General features: G+C 43.7%; 1 protein-coding gene across 1 annotated transcript; it reads left to right on the top strand.

Annotated features, from left to right (window-relative positions):
* Positions 1–23,318, top strand: col1a1b (collagen, type I, alpha 1b). Its single transcript, XM_029765070.1, has 49 exons — positions 1–233; positions 2,001–2,189; positions 2,894–2,919; positions 3,340–3,375; positions 4,098–4,193; positions 4,873–4,944; positions 5,990–6,034; positions 6,398–6,451; positions 6,787–6,840; positions 7,224–7,277; positions 7,539–7,592; positions 7,865–7,918; positions 8,037–8,081; positions 8,348–8,401; positions 8,671–8,715; positions 8,840–8,893; positions 9,466–9,564; positions 9,846–9,890; positions 10,082–10,180; positions 10,486–10,539; positions 10,882–10,989; positions 12,366–12,419; positions 12,813–12,911; positions 13,137–13,190; positions 13,430–13,528; positions 13,736–13,789; positions 13,985–14,038; positions 14,228–14,281; positions 14,405–14,458; positions 14,715–14,759; positions 15,023–15,121; positions 15,368–15,583; positions 15,790–15,843; positions 15,989–16,042; positions 16,180–16,287; positions 16,855–16,908; positions 17,068–17,121; positions 17,299–17,460; positions 17,825–17,932; positions 18,103–18,264; positions 18,557–18,664; positions 19,253–19,306; positions 19,424–19,531; positions 19,763–19,816; positions 20,126–20,233; positions 20,491–20,782; positions 21,012–21,202; positions 21,390–21,632; positions 22,039–23,318. The coding sequence occupies exons 1-49, from the start codon at positions 152–154 to the stop codon at positions 22,183–22,185; spliced, it is 4,362 nt and encodes a 1,453-aa protein (XP_029620930.1). The 5' UTR covers positions 1–151; the 3' UTR covers positions 22,186–23,318.
* The last annotated feature ends 788 nt before the right edge of the window (positions 23,319–24,106 follow it).

The following is a 24,106-nucleotide window of genomic DNA, read 5'->3' as shown; positions in this document are numbered from 1 at the left end:
AGTTTACTCATTTGTTTAGGCAGTAGGGAGGTTCTGTCAGGGTCTGGATTGGAGTAACAAAGTACCGGACCCTACTTTTTATGGTTGGAGTCTGAGGAGTTAAAACAGGATTCCCCTTGCCTCAAAGAGTCTACATGTCTAATATTTAGACATGTTCAGCTTTGTGGATATTCGGTTAGCGCTGTTGCTAAGCGCAGCAGTGCTATTGGCAAGAGGTCAAGGAGAGGACGATAGTAAGTATCACTTTATATGAGATTATGGGACACAGGGACTCTCGCAAGAACAATGGATAGCGCGTAAAGGGACCTTTCTATTATGTTTGGGATGATGTAAATGACGCTTACCTACCCTGTGGGACACCTGACGTTAAATTGTCAGCAAACATCATCAAAGGGGTTATATCATTGCTTTTGAAGCTCCGAAGCTCGATGCATTGAACAAGGATTGTATATTTTTTTGCTTCCATGGCTGCTCTGTTCCCTGGCGTGCAGACACATGTTCAGTGAGCATGTTCAGTGAGCCCCTGCGCTCGCTTTTCACGCGCTATTTCATGTCCTCCGGCAAGGAAAATTCTAGCTGTTGCAAAAGCTTGGATGCGCAATGATGACATGATGTTAAAATGGAATTGGAATAAAATACAAATATACAAACCACTTGAAACAATTATATTACTTATGTTAAATACAAATAAGACATAGGGAAATGTTTTTCAGAAAAAAAGCTCAGAACAAAATATTATTGTCATTGACGCCTATCACCCAAATGTATTAATGATATTATGTACAATGGCAACAACGAATTGTGCCTGGACTGGAACAAGCTCCTGAAAGATTAGGCGATAGGAAAGCCTTATTCCCCATTAGCCTACTAGTATACATGGAAATGTGGAGCCTATTTAATACACTTCATGGCATCTGCAAAAATAACTTTCCATTGCTTGATTTATAATAACTTTAAACCAGGGAGGCTAATTAAATGAAAATAGTTGTACTATGACGTCTTCAGGAATTGTCTAGACATCAATTTATCAGATTGGGTGGGTATAGCTAGGGGGGTGTGGCTCGGTGGATTATAATACCATTGTACAGGCTTGGAGCGCAGCTCTGTGGCAGATAGTGGAAATGTTGGCCTCATCACCAGAATGACAAAACAAGCCTGGGTCGACTGCCCAAATCACCACACAAACCTTTTCCAGTGTGCCTTGATTGGCTACATGTAGGATATACAGCCTGACGTTGGCTATAGGCCTAGGCCTACTTCATATTCTTTCGCTTGTAGTTCAAAGTTCAAACATAGGCCTGGGTAAATGTCATTACACATTATGCATGCCATGAAGAATTTCATGTCATTTGGAAACTTTTTTATGTTTTGCAGGGGCGGCTCCCCCATTTTCACCTACCACGTTACAACTCCCATTAGACATCCGCAATGGCCTTTGGCCAATACTGGTCTACTGCAAAGGCAACAACCAGCGCAACACAATAGGACATTCAGATAATTTATGTCTATAGTTTGGAAAACAATGAAGGGAGAACCCTGTCTCTGTAGGCTCCTTTCTCTTAAGAATTCTCTAAATCTATGAAATATCTAAAATATTCTCTAGTTGGGCCATGAGCCTAGGATGTTGGTAGGTATAGGCCTTGCTAATCGTATGCCTATGTCATTCATTGAGAGTGGCCTCCTAGGATCCTACATTATGACTACCTGTGGCAGGACTCGAGTTTCACAGCCATGACTGGTTTGCTATTTTCGAATTTTTCATGCATTGTGTCATTCATATTCAACAAGGTTTGGGTCTAGCCTACACATTAGAAGAAGTATGTATACACAGCCTTACACGCTTAAACTGTTTATTCTCTTTAAATAATGTATCCTTTTTTATCAGACATTCAGACAGTACAATTGGAGAAATAGTTTGCTTTTGAAATGCTCACTTCTGATAGGTCTATTCAATTGCCATGTGACTTACCTTTCGTCTCCAAAACTCTCCATCTTCGCAGGTGGATTCGGCAGCTGCTCGTTGGACGGCCAACAGTACAACGATAAGGATGTATGGAAACCAGAACCCTGCCAGATCTGCGTCTGCGACAGCGGAACCGTTATGTGCGACGAAGTGATTTGCGAGGACACAACCGACTGCGCCGACCCTATCATCCCCGACGGCGAATGCTGTCCTATCTGCCCCGACGGTAGCCTACCTTTGATGACCACTTACACCTGTGCCTTTTGGTAGCGTTCTGGCGCCCCCAGTGGCACCAGTAGGCTGCAGCGTTTCCAGTTATAGACAGAGGGGGACAAAGGGAACCGGGCGGGCCTTACACAGCCTTACACGCTGGCCATTACTTAGAATGGACTGTGGATACCTCATTGAGGATAAGCAGCAAAAAAATCACATTGGATATTACTATTGCTTTTCTTTCCCCCACACCTTCTTTATGAATGGATTAACCCTGTTCAATGCTGGAGATGTGGATGTGCAGATTAATTTTACACACACATTTTATCTTCACTAGGCAAGTCAGTTAATAACAAATTCTTATTTACAATGACAGCCTACCGGGAAACAGTGGGTTAACTGCCTTGTTCAGGGGCAGAATGACAGATTTTGCTCCGGGATTTGATCCAGCAACCTTTCAGTTACTGGCCCAATGCTCTTACCACTAGGCTACCTGCCGCCGCAAGGCAGGCATACAGGCCTAATCAGCATTAGGCCTGTAATCCCTTCACACCCTGCTATATGGGATCCAGCCATACGTTAATTGTCAACACAGTATTATTGTACATTGAGAATCATTGTTTTACAGGATATGGTTTTTACTACCAAGTTCATGTGTGATATGAGTTTCTAAGGGGTAATAATAATATGATCTTTTCCTCTTAATTGATTTCATAGATCCCCAGGTACCAACTGAGCCAGAGGTATTTATGCACATTTTACAACTAATATTGATTGTGTTAATTATGTTATTATGTCATGTTTTATATGTGTCGTAACACATGTATTATTGTGTTATTATGTCAGTGAAAAATCATATTGTCAATGTATTAACATTATTGAATAATGATTGAACTCTGGTCTTCTTACAGGCCTCATAAATAAGCCCACATGTTCATTATGGTTCATATTTATTCAAACTGTGATACCATTCAACTGTGCTGTTTTCCTACCATTTAACCCTCCACCAAAGGTTCAATGCCTTAATTTATGCTAGGCCTACTCTACATGTGTCCTGACTCTAGTAGTGCATAGCTCAGTAGGCCTACACCACTCTCATTGAAGTGCAGTGAAACGAGCACTGCAGCACACCTGATTCTCTTCCTCTTGTTGTACATCCACAGGGACCACATGGAGGCGATGGCCCCAAGGGTGATGATGTAAGTTTTGAACTGTTTGTTTTCAGAAATAAAATGAAATCACACATACATACATACATACATACATACATACATACATACATACATACATACATACATACATACATACATATATATATTTACTAAGGGTACAGTTTTTCCATGAAAGACATAGGGGGAAAAAATCACAGTGCATTAGTGTCACTGATTCTTTTGAAGAAGCATGGCTTTGTGGAAGTGGTGCTTAAGGTTGAGGCTGAGATTTGAATTGTAAAAGATTGTAAACACAGGTGGGTATTTCGGAAGGGGAGGAGCTGGAGTTTAGGCAAAGGCTTTGACTTATCTGCTGTTTCTGTTCAGTACAGATTTAAGTACCTCAGCACAGAAAAACTATTTTGCAGTATAGTTAATACTATGTCATTTTAACTACTTAACTTATACCAATCTTTCAAAGTAATGATTGAAATTAGTTTCTAGAGACTGGTATGTATTTTTCAAGGATTTGACCTATTGACCTATCAACCTTTGGTGGAACTTTGACCTTTGCATCACAGGTCAAGTGCTCCTGTGGGTGGTAAAATCCAGATAGCTTTCTAGCACATGGGGCCCCAAATTCAATCATTAGAGATTTTTTTGGTGTGGGGAAAGCAGCAGGGCCAGAGCTGTTTTCATGGCATGCTGATCCATCTCTCTGTCTTTGTTACTAAGAACCTGTGTATCTGTCTGTCTGTCCATCTCTCCAGGGTCCTGAGGGTGTTCCAGGTAACGATGGCGTGGATGGCCAGCCTGGCCTGCCCGGCCCCCCAGGCCCTCCTGGACCTCCTGGCCTTGGCGGCGGAGTAAGTTACCGCCATGACAAAATCATTTCCAAAGGCTATTTCCTGTGGATATTTACCAGTCACTACCAGTCTAGTACCAGAGTTATCCGTATCCATGGTTTTTGGTATGCCTGAGAGGAAATATTAATAGATATCTAAGTTAGAGAGTAGTGAGTGTATCTCCCTGCTCCTTTCAGCACCAGCGGTGTGTGGACAGCTCCCTAGTCCCTAAATCTGGTTTGTGGAGGAGAGGAGTTAGACTAGAGACAGAATACAGAGGCACACAATAAACTGTTATGATTGTTGAGACAGTTGGTAGTAGAGGGAGACTATTCCTCCTTCTTGATGGCGATGATAGTAGTGACTAGCCACATTGTATGATTCATTGTTTCAATGTATCAAGCTGTTATTTCCCCCTCTGACTAAGGCTGCATCCGAAATGGCACCCTATTCCCTATATAATGCACTACATTTGACCAGGGTCAATAGGGCGCTGGTCAAAAGTAGTGCACAATATAGGGAATAGGGTGCCATTTGGGACTCAACCTATGACTGAGTTACAGACAATTTTATAAACCGTTGTAACCAGTTATGAACAGTTGTAACCAGCCATTTTATCACCTCTATGCTGTATGCTTAAGGAACATCCAAAACGGAAAGAAAATAGAAAACAATTGATTATTTATTTCCTTTCCTGCAGAGCTTCTCTCCTCAGATGCACCATGGTTATGACCAGAAATCCGGTGGTGGCCAGGCCCAAATGGGACCAATGGTATGAATGTCCTCATCTTGTCTTCCTCTGTGCTGTTTTAGTGATCAAAGTGGAGCCACATTTCCAGGCTAAATTGAGCTAAGAGGTCTGGTCTCAGGCAGTATCAAGCACCATTGTGAACTGTATGCAATGCATACTAGATGACAACATTTCTCTTGTCTGGATTAAGAAATGCACAACCAATATGTATGTGGTCTATACCAAACCTCTACAAAAGCAGTCTTCAGAGCAGTGTTTAAGCTATATAGTTTAAGCTACCAATTACTTCACAATGGAAGAAGTTACACTACACTATAGATACCCTTATACAATATATAGTTCTATAGTTACTTTGAAAAAGTAGTTCACTACATCCAAACTACTTTGTGAAAAAATATAATCTCTAAATCTGAAATGTCATAGACTACCAATTGCAAGAACAGATGACTCTGGAGTCAGATGTTAACGGAATGTGTAATTTAGCCTAGTAGACACAAAAACTATGTTTCAAGTGAGAATTAGCCAGGTCTGAACACTACCAATATTTGAGTTGAATTCAACAACCACCAAGCTACTACAAATGTAGTTTAATTACTAGTTGAACTATATGCAAAACCGTTGGGATGCTACAGACAGAAGTTGACACATCAGCTGTACCAAAGTGCTGTGAAGCTTGTGGGTGTCGTGGAGCAAAACAACCAACATGTACATGTTCGTGGGAGTCTCACCTTTCGATTTCTTTATTGTACAGAATAGATTTCCGCGGGGGCGCACACATCAACTCTAGCTGCATGGTATTGCTGTTTTGAAGATCATGGATCCTGTCATGGTTAGGTGATGATTTGCCTATGCAGTGTAGTTTACACTAAGCTGTACAGTACAGTACAACGCTTTCAGGTTTGCAGTAGTCCTCTGGTAGTGATTGCTCACAATGATCAGCTATGTATTTTATGCTTTAGGTTACAATACCTCACATATTCACTTTATCTCAATCAAGGGAGGTAAAGTACTGTTTCCAATGGTGTCATTTATTAATTGACTAATTGGTTGTTGTGTTTTCCATCAGGGCCCTATGGGGCCCCGTGGTCTCGCTGGACCACCAGGCAACACTGTAAGTATCCTTTCATTATGTCTTTTCATTTTCAACAACAACAACCTCACTCATCTCATGTTTTATAAGACAAATAATGAAACATTTATTTGAATCTCTTTTTATTATACCAGGTGTGAAAATCATTCCAGTTATAACATTTGTTGTACATACATTTATACAGTATACAGTGTAGTATATTTATATTTGTCTTAAGTAATATATATCTTATAACAATACTTCTTATAGGGCCGGTTTCCCAGACAGATTAACCTTGATCCTGAGCATGTTTTTTAGGCCAGGAAAACCAGGCTGTATTTCTTATTACAATAGTGTATATAACCCGTGTCACATGGTCGGATCTGTGTTCCTGTCCTCCACCAGGGTCCCCCCGGTCACCATGGTCCCCCTGGCGAGCCCGGTGAGCCTGGCAGTTCTGTGAGTATACAAAAACGAGAACTTCCTGATGATTTAAATATCAACTGACACACATTCTGAAAGCACCACTTCCTGACCATGACCAACAGTTGTAGTAGCAACCCCACCATACCCCCAAAAAGACCCCCCTCCCACAAACACGCACACAGACACACACACTTCATCCAATTGTGTTTACTTTATATTTCACTGAGCCCTGACATTTGTGATGTACAGCAGTCATAGTAACTATACTCATGCACTAGCAACCTTTGCGAACCAACATCGACACACAAAATCATCCATTTTGAAAGGACGCACACACACATCCACTCATCTTTGTTTGTTCCTTGTAGGGTCCCATGGGTGAACGTGGAACAATGGGCCCCCATGGCAAGAACGGAGACAATGTACGTTATATTTTTTGCACGATCTCAATTTTCATTCTATTTCATTCCATTTGTCAGATCTGTAGCTCGAAAACCATGTTCATTTGTAAACACAGTCAACACAGAACTCAACATAGACTTGTCTAGTCTTCCCCCTTTGCAACTTACACCATAATATTTTCCCCCAATGTATATTGTATTGACATGTTATCATTACATACATTTTAATAATATATATAATACATTTCATAGTAATTGTATCATCCATTTTTTTATAGAGTTTTTTATGCCACATTATTATCACTGTTTGTATTAGTGGCAGAATTATTCACAGTGAGAGGATCTCCTCTGTCTCTGTGTTTCTCCTTTAACCTCTGTCTCCATCCCTCCTCTCTACTCTACAGGGTGAGCCTGGCAGGTCTGGTCGCCCCGGTGAGCGTGGCTCCGCTGGCCCTCAGGTGAGTAGCCCTCTAACCCTATAGGTCAAGGGTCAGATGCTCCTGTCAAAACAGACTTGGTTCATATCAGTAAAGGACCTACAGGGCAGCTTTCCTTTGACCAATGTGTGTCTGATGAGAACCATTCTAATAGACTACCGTAAAAGTAAATAACCACTAATACAAAGACATTTTAGTTTCAACACTGAAAAGGCAACACTATTTTCTTTATGTCTCTTATGAAGACGAGTCCACAACATTTCTTCTTCTCCTATTCTACAGGGTGGTCGTGGAACTCCCGGAACTCCTGGCCTCCCCGGCATCAAGGGACACAGAGTGAGTAATATAAGGAGGAGGAGGGACATGAGGATTCTCCAGGGTGAAGTCTCCCCTGGGTACAGATCTAGGATCAGCTTTCCCTCCCCAAATCCTTTCCCTAACCATTAGTAGGGGAAATTAATAACTGACCCAAGAACAGCTACTAGGGGCAACTTCACTCTACTCCCATGATAATATGATGGCCATGACACTACAACTTTCCTACATTACACTCCTAACCATACAGAACAACACCTGACCTAACAAATGCTCTTTGATTTCCTCCCCAGGGTTTCAACGGTATGGATGGCGCCAAGGGAGACGGTGGCCCAGCTGGCCATAAGGTTAGAAGTCTATCTAATGATATCTATCACCATGTGAGCCTATCATTACCTGTTGCGGAGAACTCATCTGTTCCCCGGTGTTTTCTTCCTATTTTTCTCTCTATCCCTCTGACCACAGGGAGAGGGCGGTGCCCCTGGATCCAGTGGCAACTCTGGTGCTATGGTGAGTATCCCGTTCGTATGACAAATACACTTTGATTTCATTTAAGGAAAGCTCTCTTCTCAATAAACACATCAGAGCCCATTAACTCTCAGGAACTTTAAAGATATCAACCTGCTTTCCAGGAGTAGCAAAGACTAAATAATGTCCGTTTTTTAAACGAAACGTTATGGCCCAGTGAAAGTAGCCAGCCGCTGACATTGTTTAGTCATTACTGTACTATCTAGCATTACTGAACTCCTTCTGCTTCACCCCTCCCGTCTACCCAGGGTGCACGTGGTCTTCCTGGTGAGAGAGGCCGCCCTGGACCCGCTGGCTCTTCTGTAAGTATCACACTGCACTGCCTTTACTTCATTTTGATTGATAGATTGATTGATCACAACATGAATCGCAGAAAAACCTTAGAAAAAGAAAAGTCTGAGACTTGATGTCATGTTGATGTAATGCTGCAATACCCCTAAATATCAACTCCTGTCTTTAATGTGCAGTATGCTTACAATTGTTCCCATGGCCAATATGCTTTCATAAATTATTCTTATCAGAACCAGAAATAAATAGAATTAATAATAATATCCCCCGCATCTTCTTCTAGGGTGCTCGTGGTAACGATGGTAACTCTGGTCCTGCTGGATCCAATGTAAGTATCTTTATTACTGGTGACTAACCTGTCAACCTGTCAAAGCAATTCAGAGTGCACCATTCAGTGTCATGTGTTTCTCCTGACTATGTGAATTTAACAAGTGTTTATTTGATCTTTCCAGGGACCCACTGGCCCATCTGGTGCCCCTGGATTCCCCGGAGGTGCTGGAGCTAAAGTATGTCATACCCCCACCCCACCTCGCTAACCCTAATCCTCTTGTTGCGTCCCAATTCTCCCAAAGTGTGCCCTTGTACAATCCTCACCATGCATTTTGAAAGCACTGGATAGAGGCAGTTTCACCCATATTTCTTACACCAGGCTTTTCCTCTGAAATCCATGATTTAAAGTGAACAAGTACACTCTTAGGGCAGAAGGGTAGAGAATTGGAACCCAGATTGAGAACCTGATCTGATATAGGCAGTGGCCACCAGATGGCATATGTACAGCTCGTGGTTCACCTCCCTACTGTCCCCTTACTGTAGACTACAGTACAGAGCTCTATTAGAGAGGAAACAATGAGAGGAGGGAGAAGATGAAGTGGTTCAGAATATGAAAGATATAAAAATAACATGATTAATTATCTTCCTACATTCCTATGCACACACACACACACCCACACACACACACACACACAGACAACCCCCCCTCTCCGTCCCCCTACACACACACAACGGTAACATCAGTCACAAAGACTAAATATCCAGTATCCATACACCCTCCTAATTCCCTCTCTGCTGCCCTCCTTAGGGAGAGACTGGTCCTCAAGGAGGACGTGGCTCAGACGGACCCCAAGGATCTCGTGGAGAGCCCGGTAACCCCGGACCCGCTGGTGCTGCTGGACCCTCTGTGAGTACTGTTGTGCATGCATATGCTTGCCCTGATATGCTTATATGATTATTTCTCTTGGTTGCAAATGCTTATATGTCCTTGTCTTACATACTGTAAATCCTTATCCTTATATATATATATATATATATATATTTATATATGTATGTGTGTATTTTCTTATGGTTGCCCTCATAGTGCACCATCTAACCTCTGACCCCTGATGTTTACTGTAATATAATGTCCCTCCCTCTTCCCCTCTCTCTTCCTCTCTTTTCCTCTCTTCTCCTGTAACCAAACAGGGTGCCCCTGGAGGTGATGGCCAAGCAGGAGGCAAGGGTTCCACTGTAAGTATGAGCCATGTGGATACATCAAACTGATTGTTCAGATGATCTATGATAGATTATGTTCAAATTAATACTGGTAATACTTCATATAGAAATTATAATGTACGCTTTTATGCAAAACGACTAACGGTATAGTATGTCCATACTGGTACTGGTACACTAACGTTTGTCTCCTCTTGTCTGTCCCAAAGGGTGCTGCTGGTATCTCTGGTGCTCCTGGTTTCCCAGGAACTCGTGGCCCCGCTGGACCCCCTGGATCTGGTGGTGGACCCGGCCCCAAGGGTAACCATGTGAGTACCACTGTTACGATCACTATTTTGTAAATTGGTCAAATAGCATTTAATGTATACACTCGCTGTACTGCATTATTTTGTGATGTGCTTGTGCTATTTTGATCAAGCAGTCATGACGAGTATTGCTTTGTAAATTGGTACAACACAAAATTCAATAGAACCCAGTAATTTAATGCATCTCTATGGGGTAAAAAACCAATGAAACTTTTGTAGCACTTCACTCCATTTTGTGATGTGTAATATTGACCAGGAAGTAGTGGTGTGTTACCTGGTGTGATTTGTTTGTTTGTTTTCCCTTACAGGGTGAGCACGGAGCCCAAGGCCCCAAGGGAGAGCCCGGTGTAAAGGGAGAGCCTGTAAGTTTGCAATGAACTCTATGATATATCACCTATGGAAACACAATCTTGCACACTGTATTTAGCAAGCAGCTTACCATGTCTCAAAACATTTAGAGCCTGTATCCGGGACACACATTAAGCAAGCCCAGTTCTGGACCAACAAGCATCTTCACTGGAAAATCCCAATGAATGTAGCTTTTTGTTCAGGACTATGATCAATCTGTGTCTGGGCCATAGGTGTCTAACCCAGGTGTATAGCCTGTTTCTTCTGAAGGTATTGTTAGACTGGTGAGTTTACTGTACTATGGGGCTGGTCTCATGTCTGACCCCTCTGTCCTTTCCACCTCTTTCTCCAACCAGGGTTCCACTGGTCCCGGTGGACCCCCTGGACCCTCTGGTGAGGAGGGAAAGAGAGGCGCCCGTGGTGAGCCCGGTGGAGCTGGTGGTGCTGGACCCCCTGGAGAGCGTGTACGTTCCCCACCTCTGACTCCTCAGCCCCCTTCTCCCATGTCAGATAACCCTTCCCTGAAGTGCCTCTACTCATAACTAATGTGTCTACACAGACAGATTCATTTTAAAGTGTTTGTGTTTTGTTTTCTCCATATGATTACAGTAAATATGTTTATTTATTTTAGAATATGAAAAACCATCAACCAACCATCAGAGCCTCAGCCACCAGTCTATACTACTTAGAGCTTCAGCCACCAGTCTATACTACTTAGAGCCTCAGCCACCAGTCTATACTACTTAGAGCCTCAGCCACCAGTCTATACTACTTAGAGCCTCAGCCACCAGTCTATACTACTTAGAGCCTCAGCCACCAGTCTATACTACTTAGAGCCTCAGCCACCAGTCTATACTACTTAGAGCCTCAGCCACCAGTCTATATTACTTAGAGCCTCAGCCACCAGTCTATACTACTTAGAGCCTCAGCCACCAGTCTATACTACTTAGAGCCTCAGCCACCAGTCTATACTACTTAGAGCCTCAGCCACCAGTCTATACTACTTAGAGCCTCAGCCACCAGTCTATACTACTTAGAGCCTCAGCCACCAGTCTATACTACTTAGAGCCTCAGCCACCAGTCTATACTACTTAGAGCCTCAGCCACCAGTCTATACTACTTAGAGCCTCAGCCACCAGTCTATACTACTTAGAGCCTCAGCCACCAGTCTATATTACTTAGAGCCTCAGCCACCAGTCTATACTACTTAGAGCCTCAGCCACCAGTCTATACTACTTAGAGCCTCAGCCACCAGTCTATACTACTTAGAGCCTCAGCCACCAGTCTATACTACTTAGAGCCTCAGTCACCAGTCTATACTACTTAGAGCCTCAGTCACCAGTCTATACTACTTAGAGCCTCAGCCACCAGTCTATACTACTTAGAGCCTCAGCCACCAGTCTATATTACTTAGAGCCTCAGCCACCAGTCTATACTACTTAGAGCCTCAGCCACCAGTCTATACTACTTAGAGCCTCAGTCACCAGTCTATACTACTTAGAGCCTCAGCCACCAGTCTATACTACTTAGAGCCTCAGCCACCAGTCTATATTACTTAGAGCCTCAGCCACCAGTCTATACTACTTAGAGCCTCAGCCACCAGTCTATACTACTTAGAGCCTCAGCCACCAGTCTATACTACTTAGAGCCTCAGCCACCAGTCTATACTACTTAGTGCCTCAGCCACCAGTCTATACTACTTAGGCCCACAACCATCTGCATACTGTAGAATACGTTGAATTCCCAGGGGTCAGTGTTTGTCAGTCAAGCCCTGACTTTGTGATATGGTGTGCCTGTGCTATGGGCCCAAGTGTAATGTTGGTTCTGTTTCTTCCAACAGGGTATGCCTGGTATGCGTGGTTTCCCCGGTTCTGATGGAGGTGCCGGTGGCAAGGTGAGTCAATAGTCAGATATAATAATGATAGAATCCTATAATAATATGTGTATAGTGTGTATACGACAAATACACTTTGATTTGATTTTAATAGTTAATAAACTGTCAACTATAAAGCCATAGTCTAAGAAACATGAGCCCTGGTGTGTAGCGTGAAGCACCATGTTTGGTCATACGTGAAATGAAGGAGCACTGTAAGCATCGTAGCAGAACATTGTATTGAACCTAGAAACACATTTTATTCAGCACGCGATCCTTAACTATGCTGTCTGTATGTGTCCTTATGGTTACCCTCATGTAGCACTATCTCATCTCTGAGTCCTGGAGCTTACTGTAATGTTTACCTATCAAAACTTGGCGCTGACATCACCAATTGACCTTCCTATGTGATAGGGTGGCCCTGGTGAGCGTGGAGCCAATGGACCAATGGGAGCCCAAGGTGCAACTGGTGAGGCTGGTCGTCCTGGCGAGCCTGGCATGCCTGGATCCAAGGTGAGTGGTACCTGTCCACATCTCTCTCTATTTCTCTCTTTCTCTCATTGTAAAAAAAACTAAAAACATGTGACCTTTAACTTTACTGTAAGAGCATGCACAGTTTAGTACATGATATATCATTCACATAGATTTTGTGCAGACTTGTAGTCTTTGAGTATTGTAACCTGTATTCTCAGGTAGAATGTCATCTAATGTGTTTTCTTCTCTCCCTGCCTGCTGTAGGGTATGACTGGCAGCCCTGGCAGCCCCGGCCCCGATGGGAAAGTTGGCCCTGCCGTAAGTACTACTGACCTATTCACTGCAAACTCAATTACTATATTATTACTATGATATATAATATACTATATTGGCAAGAGGACATTATCGAGAGGATTTAACACGTTTTATCCTCCACGTCCCTTAGTCATGATGCAACGATAGCAGATCATGTGGTAGTCATTGCATTTGTTCAATCTGGAAGGCACCAAACCCTTTCATAACCTGTGTGATCCTTCTCTTCTCCTGATTGACTGTAGGGTGTCACTGGAAACGATGGTCGCTCCGGACCCCCAGGCTCCTCTGGATCCAGAGGTCAGCCTGGAGTCATGGGATTCCCCGGACCCAAAGGACCTGCTGTGAGTAAACAAACAAGCTAACAAACATACAAACAAATGAACATGAATTTCCTTCCTAAATAGTTGTTACTAATGAATTATTTTCACCATGCTATTTCATATACTGAACAAATCTAAATGAATGGTAGGGACGGTGTGTTCAGTGTGTTTTCTGACACTGTATAAAATCTAAATGTATAGTACATGTTGTCTGTCTCTTCCGTATAGGGTGAAAATGGCAAGCCCGGTGAGAGAGGTGAAGCTGGAGCTGTTGGTGGTCTTGTAAGTAAAGCTATACGTATACCTGAAACAGATAGGATCAATCATTCATACTGTATCCTTTATGCGATATGGGCCCAATTGTGGACTGAAGTCCATGTTAAGTCAACTTATATCCAGTCAGAATAGGGCCCTTTGTCTATAGGCCATTGTGTGTTTTCTTGGGTTTGTAATAGACTCCATCTTGTTTCTGTCTAGGGTGCTCCTGGTAAAGATGGTGACTCTGGTGCTCCTGGAGCCCAAGGGCCTGCTGTAAGTATTCACAAATACTTTTCTTAGAATTAATGGTACATTTAGCCACACACATCTCCAGTACATTGTCTCCTTCAATATTGGATTGTCTCTTAACACGTTGAGACACCTTTGTATGAATTCATTCATGAGCCACCCAGACAACATACTTAAACTGCGCACTGATATAGTTCCCCCCTTGTGTTCCAGGGTTCTCAAGGAGAGAAAGGAGAGGGCGGCCCCGCCGGACCTAATGGATTCCAAGTAGGTTACCAATCACAATCCTAACCTCCACAATCATTACTTGTCTCCATATTCACATTTTCAAACAATAATGTTACATGTTGACCTGAAATCTCAACCACACTTCTCCCCTCTTCCCTATAGGGTCTGCCTGGAACTCAGGGAGCTACTGGTGAGCCTGGCAAGGCTGGTGAGCAGGTAAGTAGTACCCTCCATCACAGAGATCCTATAGGTTCTAGATGTAATTCCATGACATATTGAATTGAAATTGGAAAAGTATACCTTATATACTGCTGGAAAGCAAGTTTTTTACCCAAATGCAGTTGTTGAAGTCTAATCAGCCGCTATCAAGCAATAAATGTCATTATGTGGAAAATGTTGCTATAAAAAGGGCTATAAATACATTTGATTGATTGGTTGATTGACTGATCCCCTCTCCTCTGTCGCTCCACAGGGTGCGCCCGGTGAGGTTGGAGGTCCCGGCCCCAGTGGATCCAGAGTAAGTACAGTACCTTACTGCAGCTCTGGATAGGATCTGAAACCCCAGAAGCTGCCATCTGTCTAAGCTGCCTTCTTCAGTAGCTGTTCCATTACTAAACATGATGTTCACGGATCTTCTCCCTTCTCCTCTCCTCCCATTTTCTCCTCCTCTTCTCCCCCCGTCTTCTCCTCTCCTCCCATCTTCTCCTCCTCTTCTCCCCGTCTTCTCCTCTCCACCCCTCTTTTCCACCTCTTCTCCTCCCCTCTCCACCACATCCTCAGGGTGACAGAGGTTTCCCAGGCGAGCGTGGTGGCCTCGGATCTGCTGGCCCCGCTGGACCCCGTGGAGCCAATGGTTCTCCTGGTAACGATGGTGCTAGGGTAAGAGAACACTGGAGAGCACAGATACAGATGACGTCATTGATTAAATAATTAAGTTGGTCCTTCTGTTGATCCAAGGACTGAGAATTACATTAGGCCCCATACAACCATATCATTAGTCGTTTTCTTATTTATTTTTGCACCGCAACAAATATTTTTATGGATGTAACATTTTTGTTGATATATTATTTGGCCATAATGTGAAAGGAGTTTTAATGTATGTCTCTGTCTACCATATTTGTTCAGGGTGAGAGTGGTGCTGCTGGTGCCCCTGGTGGTATGGGAGCTCCAGGTCTGCAGGGAATGCCCGGAGAGCGCGGCTCAGGTGGCAACTCTGGTGCCAAGGGAGAACGAGGTGATGGTGGCCCCAAGGGAGCCGACGGTGGCCCTGGAAAAGACGGCATGCGTGGTATGACTGGACCCATCGGACCCCCTGGACCCACTGGTGCTCATGGAGAGAAGGTAAGAGCAAAATGCTGTTTGGATGAAACGGTTTGATTACTCAGTAAACAGTGTAATATCATTTGTTGAAAAACTAACGTGTATTTACAGCCTTGATGTATAATATTATTTTTTAAAGTATTAAGTATTCAATTGAGACAAATATGAGTTTTATTCTCATCTGATTGCCGCTCTCCCCCTCTTTCTCTCTCTCTCTCTGTGTTTAGGGTGAGGGTGGTCTCGGTGGCCCCCCTGGCCCCACTGGAGGTCGCGGTTCCCCTGTGAGTATCTTCCAATGACATACTACATCTTCACCTGCTTATGACGGTGGTGTAATACCCTGAATGATGGCACGCCATTTCTCTTTATCACACTATATACGTTTTTCATTCCCAACCTCTGTGTTTTCTACCCATAATCCTCTAGGGTGAGCGTGGTGAGCATGGTGCCCCTGGACCTGCTGGATTCGCTGGACCCCCTGTGAGTAGCATCATCACCCTATCTGGTCCAGTCCAGAACACTCTGAAGCCGGTCACAGTTCTGCTTCCAGTGGAATCCCATAACCCAGTAATGACCAGTCTTGACCAGTCCTTTCCACTTCTCTCTTCCCACTTCAGGGTGCTGATGGTCAGCCTGGCAACAAGGGAGAGGCTGGTAACAACGGCCCCAAGGGTGAGGCTGGTGCTCCCGGGCCCGGTGGACCCGTTGGTGCTCCCGGACCTCAGGTATGGCTGTCTGAGGCTGTCCAATCAGCTTTAACTCCTGACCCTCCAGACCCCCCCCCCCAACTACAACATTTTATAATGTGTCCAACTGATGCATACTTATCATTTATATGCATTCAAATTTCCAAGATAGGTAGAAATATAAATTTTTCATGTTGCTGTTTGTTCCTGAATCAACCAATTCAGGAACAGTTTGCAAATATACAGGACAATTTACTTTTAGCTAACAGGGCACCCGTGTACAACATACATATCCTGTAACGTACTGTAATACAGTGACCGATAGAAATAGTCTCTCACCATTAGAAGGTGCTTAGGACTGAATAGGTGATGTGACAGTCCTGTGTTTCTTTTTATTTTATTTTATTTCACCTTTATTTAACCAGGTAGGCAAGTTGAGAACATGTTCTCATTTACAACTGCGACCTGGCCAAGATAAAGCAAAGCAGTTCGACACATACAACATCACTGTCCTAAATAATATCATAATGTTCAGTGCATATATTTATTATCCTATGTCCTATTTATTGTTTTTATGGCCTAACTCCCTGTTGTTTGTGTCCTCAGGGGCCCGCTGGTAATTCTGGTGCTAAAGGAACTCGTGGTGCACCTGGACCCCCTGTAAGAACCTCAAACTTCTCCTCAAATCATTCATAACAACACTTTTAATTGCTTTAAACTGAACAAAAATATATACAAAACAAAGAGTTGTAAAGTATGTGTTTTTTTTGTGAAAGCTATTCTGTTATCTCATGTGTGTGTGTGTGCGTGTGTCCGTAGGGTGCTTCTGGTATGCCTGGTCCTGGTGGAAGAGTTGGTCCTCCTGGTGGAAGTGTAAGTTCACCTAACCAAGGTCCTCCATCTTCTCAACAATCTATCAAACAGTCCCATTCATGCACACTGAAACATATCAAGTTTGGCTTTTTGAGTTAAACATCTTTAACTCACATACTTTTATATTTAAAAAATGTTGCTCTGAACAAACTCGCCTCATCTCCTAAATGTTTTCAGGGAGCCCCCGGATCCGCAGGCCCCCCCGGCCCCGCTGGTAAAGAGGGACAGAGGGGTGGACGTGGTGAAACTGGTAATGCTGGTCGCCCGGGTGAGGCTGGAGCCGCCGGACCTCCAGGTCCCTCAGGACCCTCTGGATCTAAGGGTAACGATGGTCCAATGGTAAGTAAAGTAAAGATATATAAACAACAACAGCAGGAATTAACAAAGTAGTAAACAGAACAACACATCAAATACTAAAGGGATGAAGGGATATTGGGCAAAAACAACAATTATTATATATTTTTTTATTTCCCAGCAATTTTCAAGCATTACAAAACTAAATAAAAGCAATTTAATGTACCAGATGGAATTGTTTAAAAAACAACAACAATAAAACACAAAAAATACAAATCAAAATCTGTAATGCTACTTTATTTGTAACATATGTATGTAGTCAAGTTTAAACCATGTTGATTCATCTCTTTATAAAGGCTTTTTCTGGTTGTCCCTGCTGCAGTGAATAATCTGTCATCTTTTTCTCCAGGGAGCCCCAGGAACCCCCGGACCCGGAGGTATTGCTGGACAGCGTGGTATTGTGGGGGGCCCCGGAGGAAGGGGACCCAGCGGTACTGCAGGAACACCAGGACCAGCTGTGAGTGTTCCCATCAACAACAACCCCCCCAAAACACTGACCAAATTACTCTTAATTTCTATCAAAAGTATTATCTCACAAAAAAAAGACTTTTGTCTTAGCTTTGTCTCTACTCCTAAAGCCTTCACACTTGACACTTAACCCTTGACTTGTCCCTTGTCCTCTCTCAGGGAGAGCCCGGTAAGCAGGGACCTGGCGGCCCCGTCGGTGAGCGTGGCTCCCCTGGCCCCATGGGACCCCCTGGCCTGTCTGGTGCGCCCGGTGAAGCTGGTCGTGAGGGTTCCACTGGTCACGATGGTGTTTCCGGCCGCGATGGACCCCCCGGCCCCAAGGTAAGCCTCCCCTATCAAACCACCTGCTACACGGAACTTCTGTTATCAACAACATTGCTGCTGGATAATACATATAAACAGACTACTTTTCTTATAATGTATACACGTACTGCATTTTTAAGTAGAGCTTTTCAAGACGCTCAAAGAGCTTTATAATGTAAGGGAGGAAACTCACCTCATCCACCAACAGGAAACTCACCTCATCCACCAACACTTGTCCCCATCACTGGTGACATTACCCTGATGGCTCTTTGTCTGTGTGTGTGTTTGTCCGTGTGTGTGTTCATTGCAGGGTGACCGTGGTGAGAATGGTAATGCTGGTTCCCCTGGTGCTCCCGGACCTCCCGGTGCCCCCGGCCCCTCTGGTGCTTCTGGCAAGTCTGGTAGCCGTGGAGAGTCTGTAAGTACCTCTTCTCGTCAATTTAGGGGTCGACTTTAATAACTTTCAGGCCTTAGAATTTTTTTTTCATTTTGGACATTTGTTGGACTAGCTCACAATGTTACCCTGACATACCCTGTGATACATCAATTTTACCCTGACATACCCTGTGATACATCAATGTTACCCTGACATACCCTGTGGTACATACCCTGTGATACATCAATGTTACCCTGACATACCCTGTGATACATCAATGTTACCCTGACATACCCTGTGATACATACCCTGTGATACATCAATGTTACCATGACATACCCTGTGATACATACCCTGTGATACATCAATGTTACCCTGACATACCCTGTGGTACATACCCTGTGTAACATCAATGTTACCCTGACATACCCTGTGATACATACCCTGTGATACATCAATGTTACCCTGACATACCCTGTGATACATCAATGTGCTGTATATAAGCAGATTAGTGAATCACCATTCATTCAGGTATTATTTATCATTTTTATTATATGCAGTTATTATTTACACACTTATCATTATCCTTGATTCTCTCTCTTTATATCTCTCTCTCCCTCTCTCTCTCAGGGTCCTGCTGGTCCCGCTGGCCCTAACGGTCCTGCTGGTGGTCGTGGTGGTCTTGTAAGTTTTCTGTCAGCATTTTGGCATCCTTACACCTTAACCTAATGCATTGTAAGGATGTCTGATATTTATTGGCAGTGTTGAATACCTGTTTGACCCCTTGGCCTATCTCTGCAGGGACCTGCTGGTGCTCGTGGAGACAAGGGAGAGGGTGGAGAGGGTGGAGAGAGAGGCCACAAGGGACACAGAGGTTTAAACGGCATGCCCGGTCTTCCTGGACCCTCTGTGAGTATACCAGGCTTATTATATCATACAACTCCCGACTAATATAATGCATCATATGTTAAAGTAAGGTGCTACTCTTTATGCTTATGTACTGCCATTTTAAAAGTCGTTTTTATTTAATTTGAGGCAATAAGGAAGCATGCACATTGTCTCTGGGCTGAAGATCTGTTGTTCTCTATGCTTTACCATGGCTGATCTAATGTGTGATTAATGTGATGTATCTGGTTCTAGGGTTCCCCTGGCGAGTCTGGACCTGCTGGACTTAACGGACCTTCTGGACCCCGAGTGAGTGTGACACACACTTCAAGCCCATCAATAGAACATGAATCAAGGCTGATAATATAATATACATATGTCATGTTGTTTTTTTTACCATAACAACATGATTACACACATCAGATTACGCAGGGATTTCCTATCTATTCCTTTATTAAAGTGGTGTTGCCGGTGGAAGGAATAGGAACTCTGATGAAGGCTGAAATGTCAACTTGTTAAATAGTTGTTTAAATAAATAATGGTGAGCGAGTGTTGTGCCTTTTCCTTTTCAAGGGATATGACTTCTAAAGGAGTTGTTGTTTTGTCTCTGTCCTACAGGGACCCCACGGTTCTTCTGGCTCCGCCGGCAAAGATGGCATGAACGGTCTGCCTGGACCCATCGGACCCCCCGGACCCCGTGGTCGCAACGGAGAGATGGGAGCAGCTGTAAGACTCACACTAACCTCTTCCTTTCCTCCACAAGCACACACAGCACACACAGCACACACAGCGCACAGCACACAGCACACACAGCGCACAGCACACACAGCGCACAGCACACACAGCGCACAGCACACACAGCACACACAGCGCACAGCACACACAGCACACAGTGCACAGCACACACAGCACACAGCACACACAGCGCACACAGCCTTTGAGGCCAGATTTGACCCCTTTCTATCCTCTTCTTTCCTACCCAGGGTGCTCCTGGTTCTCCTGGTCTGCCCGGTCCTCCAGGTCCCGCTGGCGGCGGCTTCCATGTCGCACCGATCTACAACCAGGAGAAGGGACCTGACCCCATGCGAGGAGGAGGAGGATACCACTACCGCGCTGACGAGCCTGACATGATGAACGGCCGTGACATGGAGGTGGACACCACCCTGAAGAGCCTCAGCCAGAAGGTGGAGAACATCCGCAGCCCCGAGGGATCCCAGAAGAACCCCGCCCGCATGTGCCGTGACATCAGGATGTGCCACCCCGAGTGGAAGAGCGGTAAGTCCCAGGCTCAGTCCAGCCCACCCTCCAGACAGACACTGGTCATGGACTAGGCATGCTGTGATCAGTGATTGGTTGGTTGGTTGGATTTATAAGATACTCAAAACACAACCAAAAACATCAAAGAGCTAGCAGCCTACATAAACTTTATTACTACTTTATTTTACTTTCATTTTCACCTTAAGCACCTTGATGGCTTATCTTCTGTTCTTTCTTTAACCCACAGGCCAGTACTGGGTGGACCCCAACCAGGGGTCTCCTCTGGATGCTGTCCAGGTCTACTGCAACATGGAAACCGGAGAGACCTGTGTCTATCCATCCCAGGATACCGTCCCCATGAAGAACTGGTACACCAGCAAGAACATCAGGGAGAAGAAGCACGTCTGGTTCTCAGAGTCTATGGACAATGGCTTCCAGGTATGGACCATTCAGCGTAACCAGGTGTCAGGAACTCCAATCAGAGCTTGGGTAGAAATGACTCGGTCTTACACTCAAACCTGGATTGCTAGGGACATGGGAGTCAACTTGGACTTGAACTTTAGTGTCCTACCTTCACTACAACACTACCTTCATGATACTAACCCCCTCCTCTCTCCTTCTCCAGTTCCAGTATGGTAGCGAGGGATCCAACCCAGAAGACGTCAACATCCAGCTGACCTTCATGCGCCTGATGTCCAACGAAGCGTCCCAGAACGTCACGTACCACTGCAAGAACAGCATTGCCTACATGGACGAGGCCACGGGCAACCTGAAGAAGGCCCTGCTGCTCCAGGGAGCCAATGAGATCGAGATCAGAGCTGAGGGCAACAGCCGCTTCACATACAGCGTCAGCGAGGACGGCTGCACGGTGAGACGCCTACTACTACTGTCTACTTTTACTGTCCTCTACTCTCTTCTATTATCTTTCAACTCCCTTCTGCACTCTTCCACTCGCTGCTATTCTCTTCTCTCTTTACTCTCGTATTTAACTGTCTTCTACTGTCTTCTACTCTGCTCTTCTCTCTTCTACTCTGTTGTCTTTATATCTCTTCTCTCTTTTTTGTTTTGTTCATCTGCTATCACATGAGGTAGTGGTGCATTGGCTTCATTTTGAGATAAGACAGTGTGAAATCCATGTTATGGAACTAAAGATAGATGAAGTGACTAAATAAAAGAGGGGTTATGTAGAGGTTAGCGTGTGATCCACCCCTTTTACCAAGACTGTTTTCTGATTCTGACCCATGCTCTCTCCTCTCTCTCTCTCCATTCCACAGTCACATACTGGCACATGGGGCAAGACAGTCATCGACTACAAGACATCAAAAACATCTCGCCTGCCCATCATTGACATCGCTCCTATGGACGTTGGTGCACCTGATCAGGAGTTTGGCGTCGAAGTTGGCCCCGTCTGCTTCGTATAAAAAAAAGAAATGTGGACATGAAATTGTTTTTTTTTTTCCCTAGCCGTCATCTCTAATTCTATTTTCTATGCATTACCTACAAACTCATTCGGCTGCCAAACAGTTCCACGAGTTTGAAACTACTCTGCCGAAGACGTCGTTTGCGTGTTTTTGATTCTGAATAATTTGTTTGAGGGGACTGCTACTTCAACCGAAACCTACAACAAGCAAGGACACTTAAAAAAGATTATTTTGTTTCCACTGGACACAAGAAAAAGATTTTAAGTTGTAAAGTGTAAAATCTCCCCTGGAGAAACACAATGAGATACAGGTGACTTTTTTACCACTGCGGAAGGACAATGAAACCAACAAATGCTATGTACCATTTTCTGGTATTAAATACATCTTAAAAACTGAGTGTCTTCTTGTTCTAAATTCATGACAAAAAAACATCTGAAAGTTCACCTTCACTTTAAATACCTTAATGGCTACCTCAGAGAAGAAGTCCATGTTACCCAAAATGTTTCATGAACACTAGGGCAGATTTTACGCTACAGGAGTATTATTAGAAAGAAAACAACTGTCAAAGGTGCTATAATATCAACTCATGAGGTCCAGTTATTGGTATTTGATAGAGAATTCCTTCCCTGTCATAATTAGCTAACAACCATCGGATCTTTGGTGCTAACAAATCAACACGATGTCTTCCTTGTTGTCAATGTAGTTCAATTGTTTTCTTTGTCAAGTGTTGGTTAATTAACAGTTCCGGAATATGATTTACTGTGGATATAATTCATGCTATGGTGTCTGGTGCAGATTTAAGCAAGTGGTTTTGTTTTTAGTTATATTTCATTTTCCCTGCCCCCACCTGATGTTTAAGTGTCAACCCTTTATGTGTGCCTTACCCTTCCGATTGTCCCTATCACTGCACCACTCAACCCCCCCATCCTTTCGTTTGTGTTTTGTTTGTTGAAAAAAATTGAGTTTCTAAAAAAAGAAAAGAGTAAAAAAAATCTGTGAAGCAGACACACTTCCATGGTTTTGAAAAAAGAGAATCTGTACTGATGTTGTACATGTATAATAAATCAAGATGTTTTTAATTATTTGGATACTGAATAAAGCATGTGAAGTGGTCTACTCGATGTTTGACATGTCACCTTGGTTTTCTCCATTCATTTCACATCATACCTAAATCAAACCAGCAACCGACAATCCAGTGACAGTGGCTGATTGATTATACAAATGTAATATTTTATATAGGTTATTTTTGGCTGTTGGTGAAATAATCTCCCAAATAGCTTAAAGTGTAACTTCCCTTAAAATCCTGAAATCTGATATTCTAGGCATATAGTCAAACACATCATTCCAAAAAAGCCCATGTTGAACCCTTTCTTGGGAAACATATTATTAAGGAATTAACTGTAGCCCTTGTCACAACTGACTTGATAGGCTATCCATTCCTCCTCATCGAACCCTGAGTGTGACTTGCGGGACATACAGTAGATGCAGGATGGTAAAGAGCAATTTGGATTAAAAGTGACCACTATTAGGCATAGTTGTTTTGGTTGAAATAAACTAACAATTTTTTAAATCTCTAGTGCTTCGAATTTGCAGCTACACAAGAATTACACAATAAAAAATAAATTAGTTGACCATAATATACATGACCATCTGCATAGTCAGCCACATATTTTGATTGAAGCTTCTGAGCCTTATCACCGTTTTGTTGGATCCTAGAATTAGCAATGTAGCCTTGTACTGACCCCTGGTGGAATTCCGTGGAACAGCTCTAGAATTACGACAGAGTGGGGCAGGCTACCGTGTGGGTTACTGTCCGTCTACCTACTGCAGGTCTACTATGGAAAGTCGTTTTAACATAATCCTCCAAACCAGAGTGCCGCGTGGCAAGACACGTTCACAGGTCCAGTCACAAAACGGAGAC

Source organism: Salmo trutta, chromosome 10, assembly GCF_901001165.1.
Source record: "Salmo trutta chromosome 10, fSalTru1.1, whole genome shotgun sequence".
Classification (NCBI taxonomy): Eukaryota; Metazoa; Chordata; class Actinopteri; order Salmoniformes; family Salmonidae; genus Salmo; species Salmo trutta.
The sequence above is the reverse complement of the archived record's forward strand: the minus strand, read 5'-3'. Positions and strand labels throughout refer to the sequence as shown.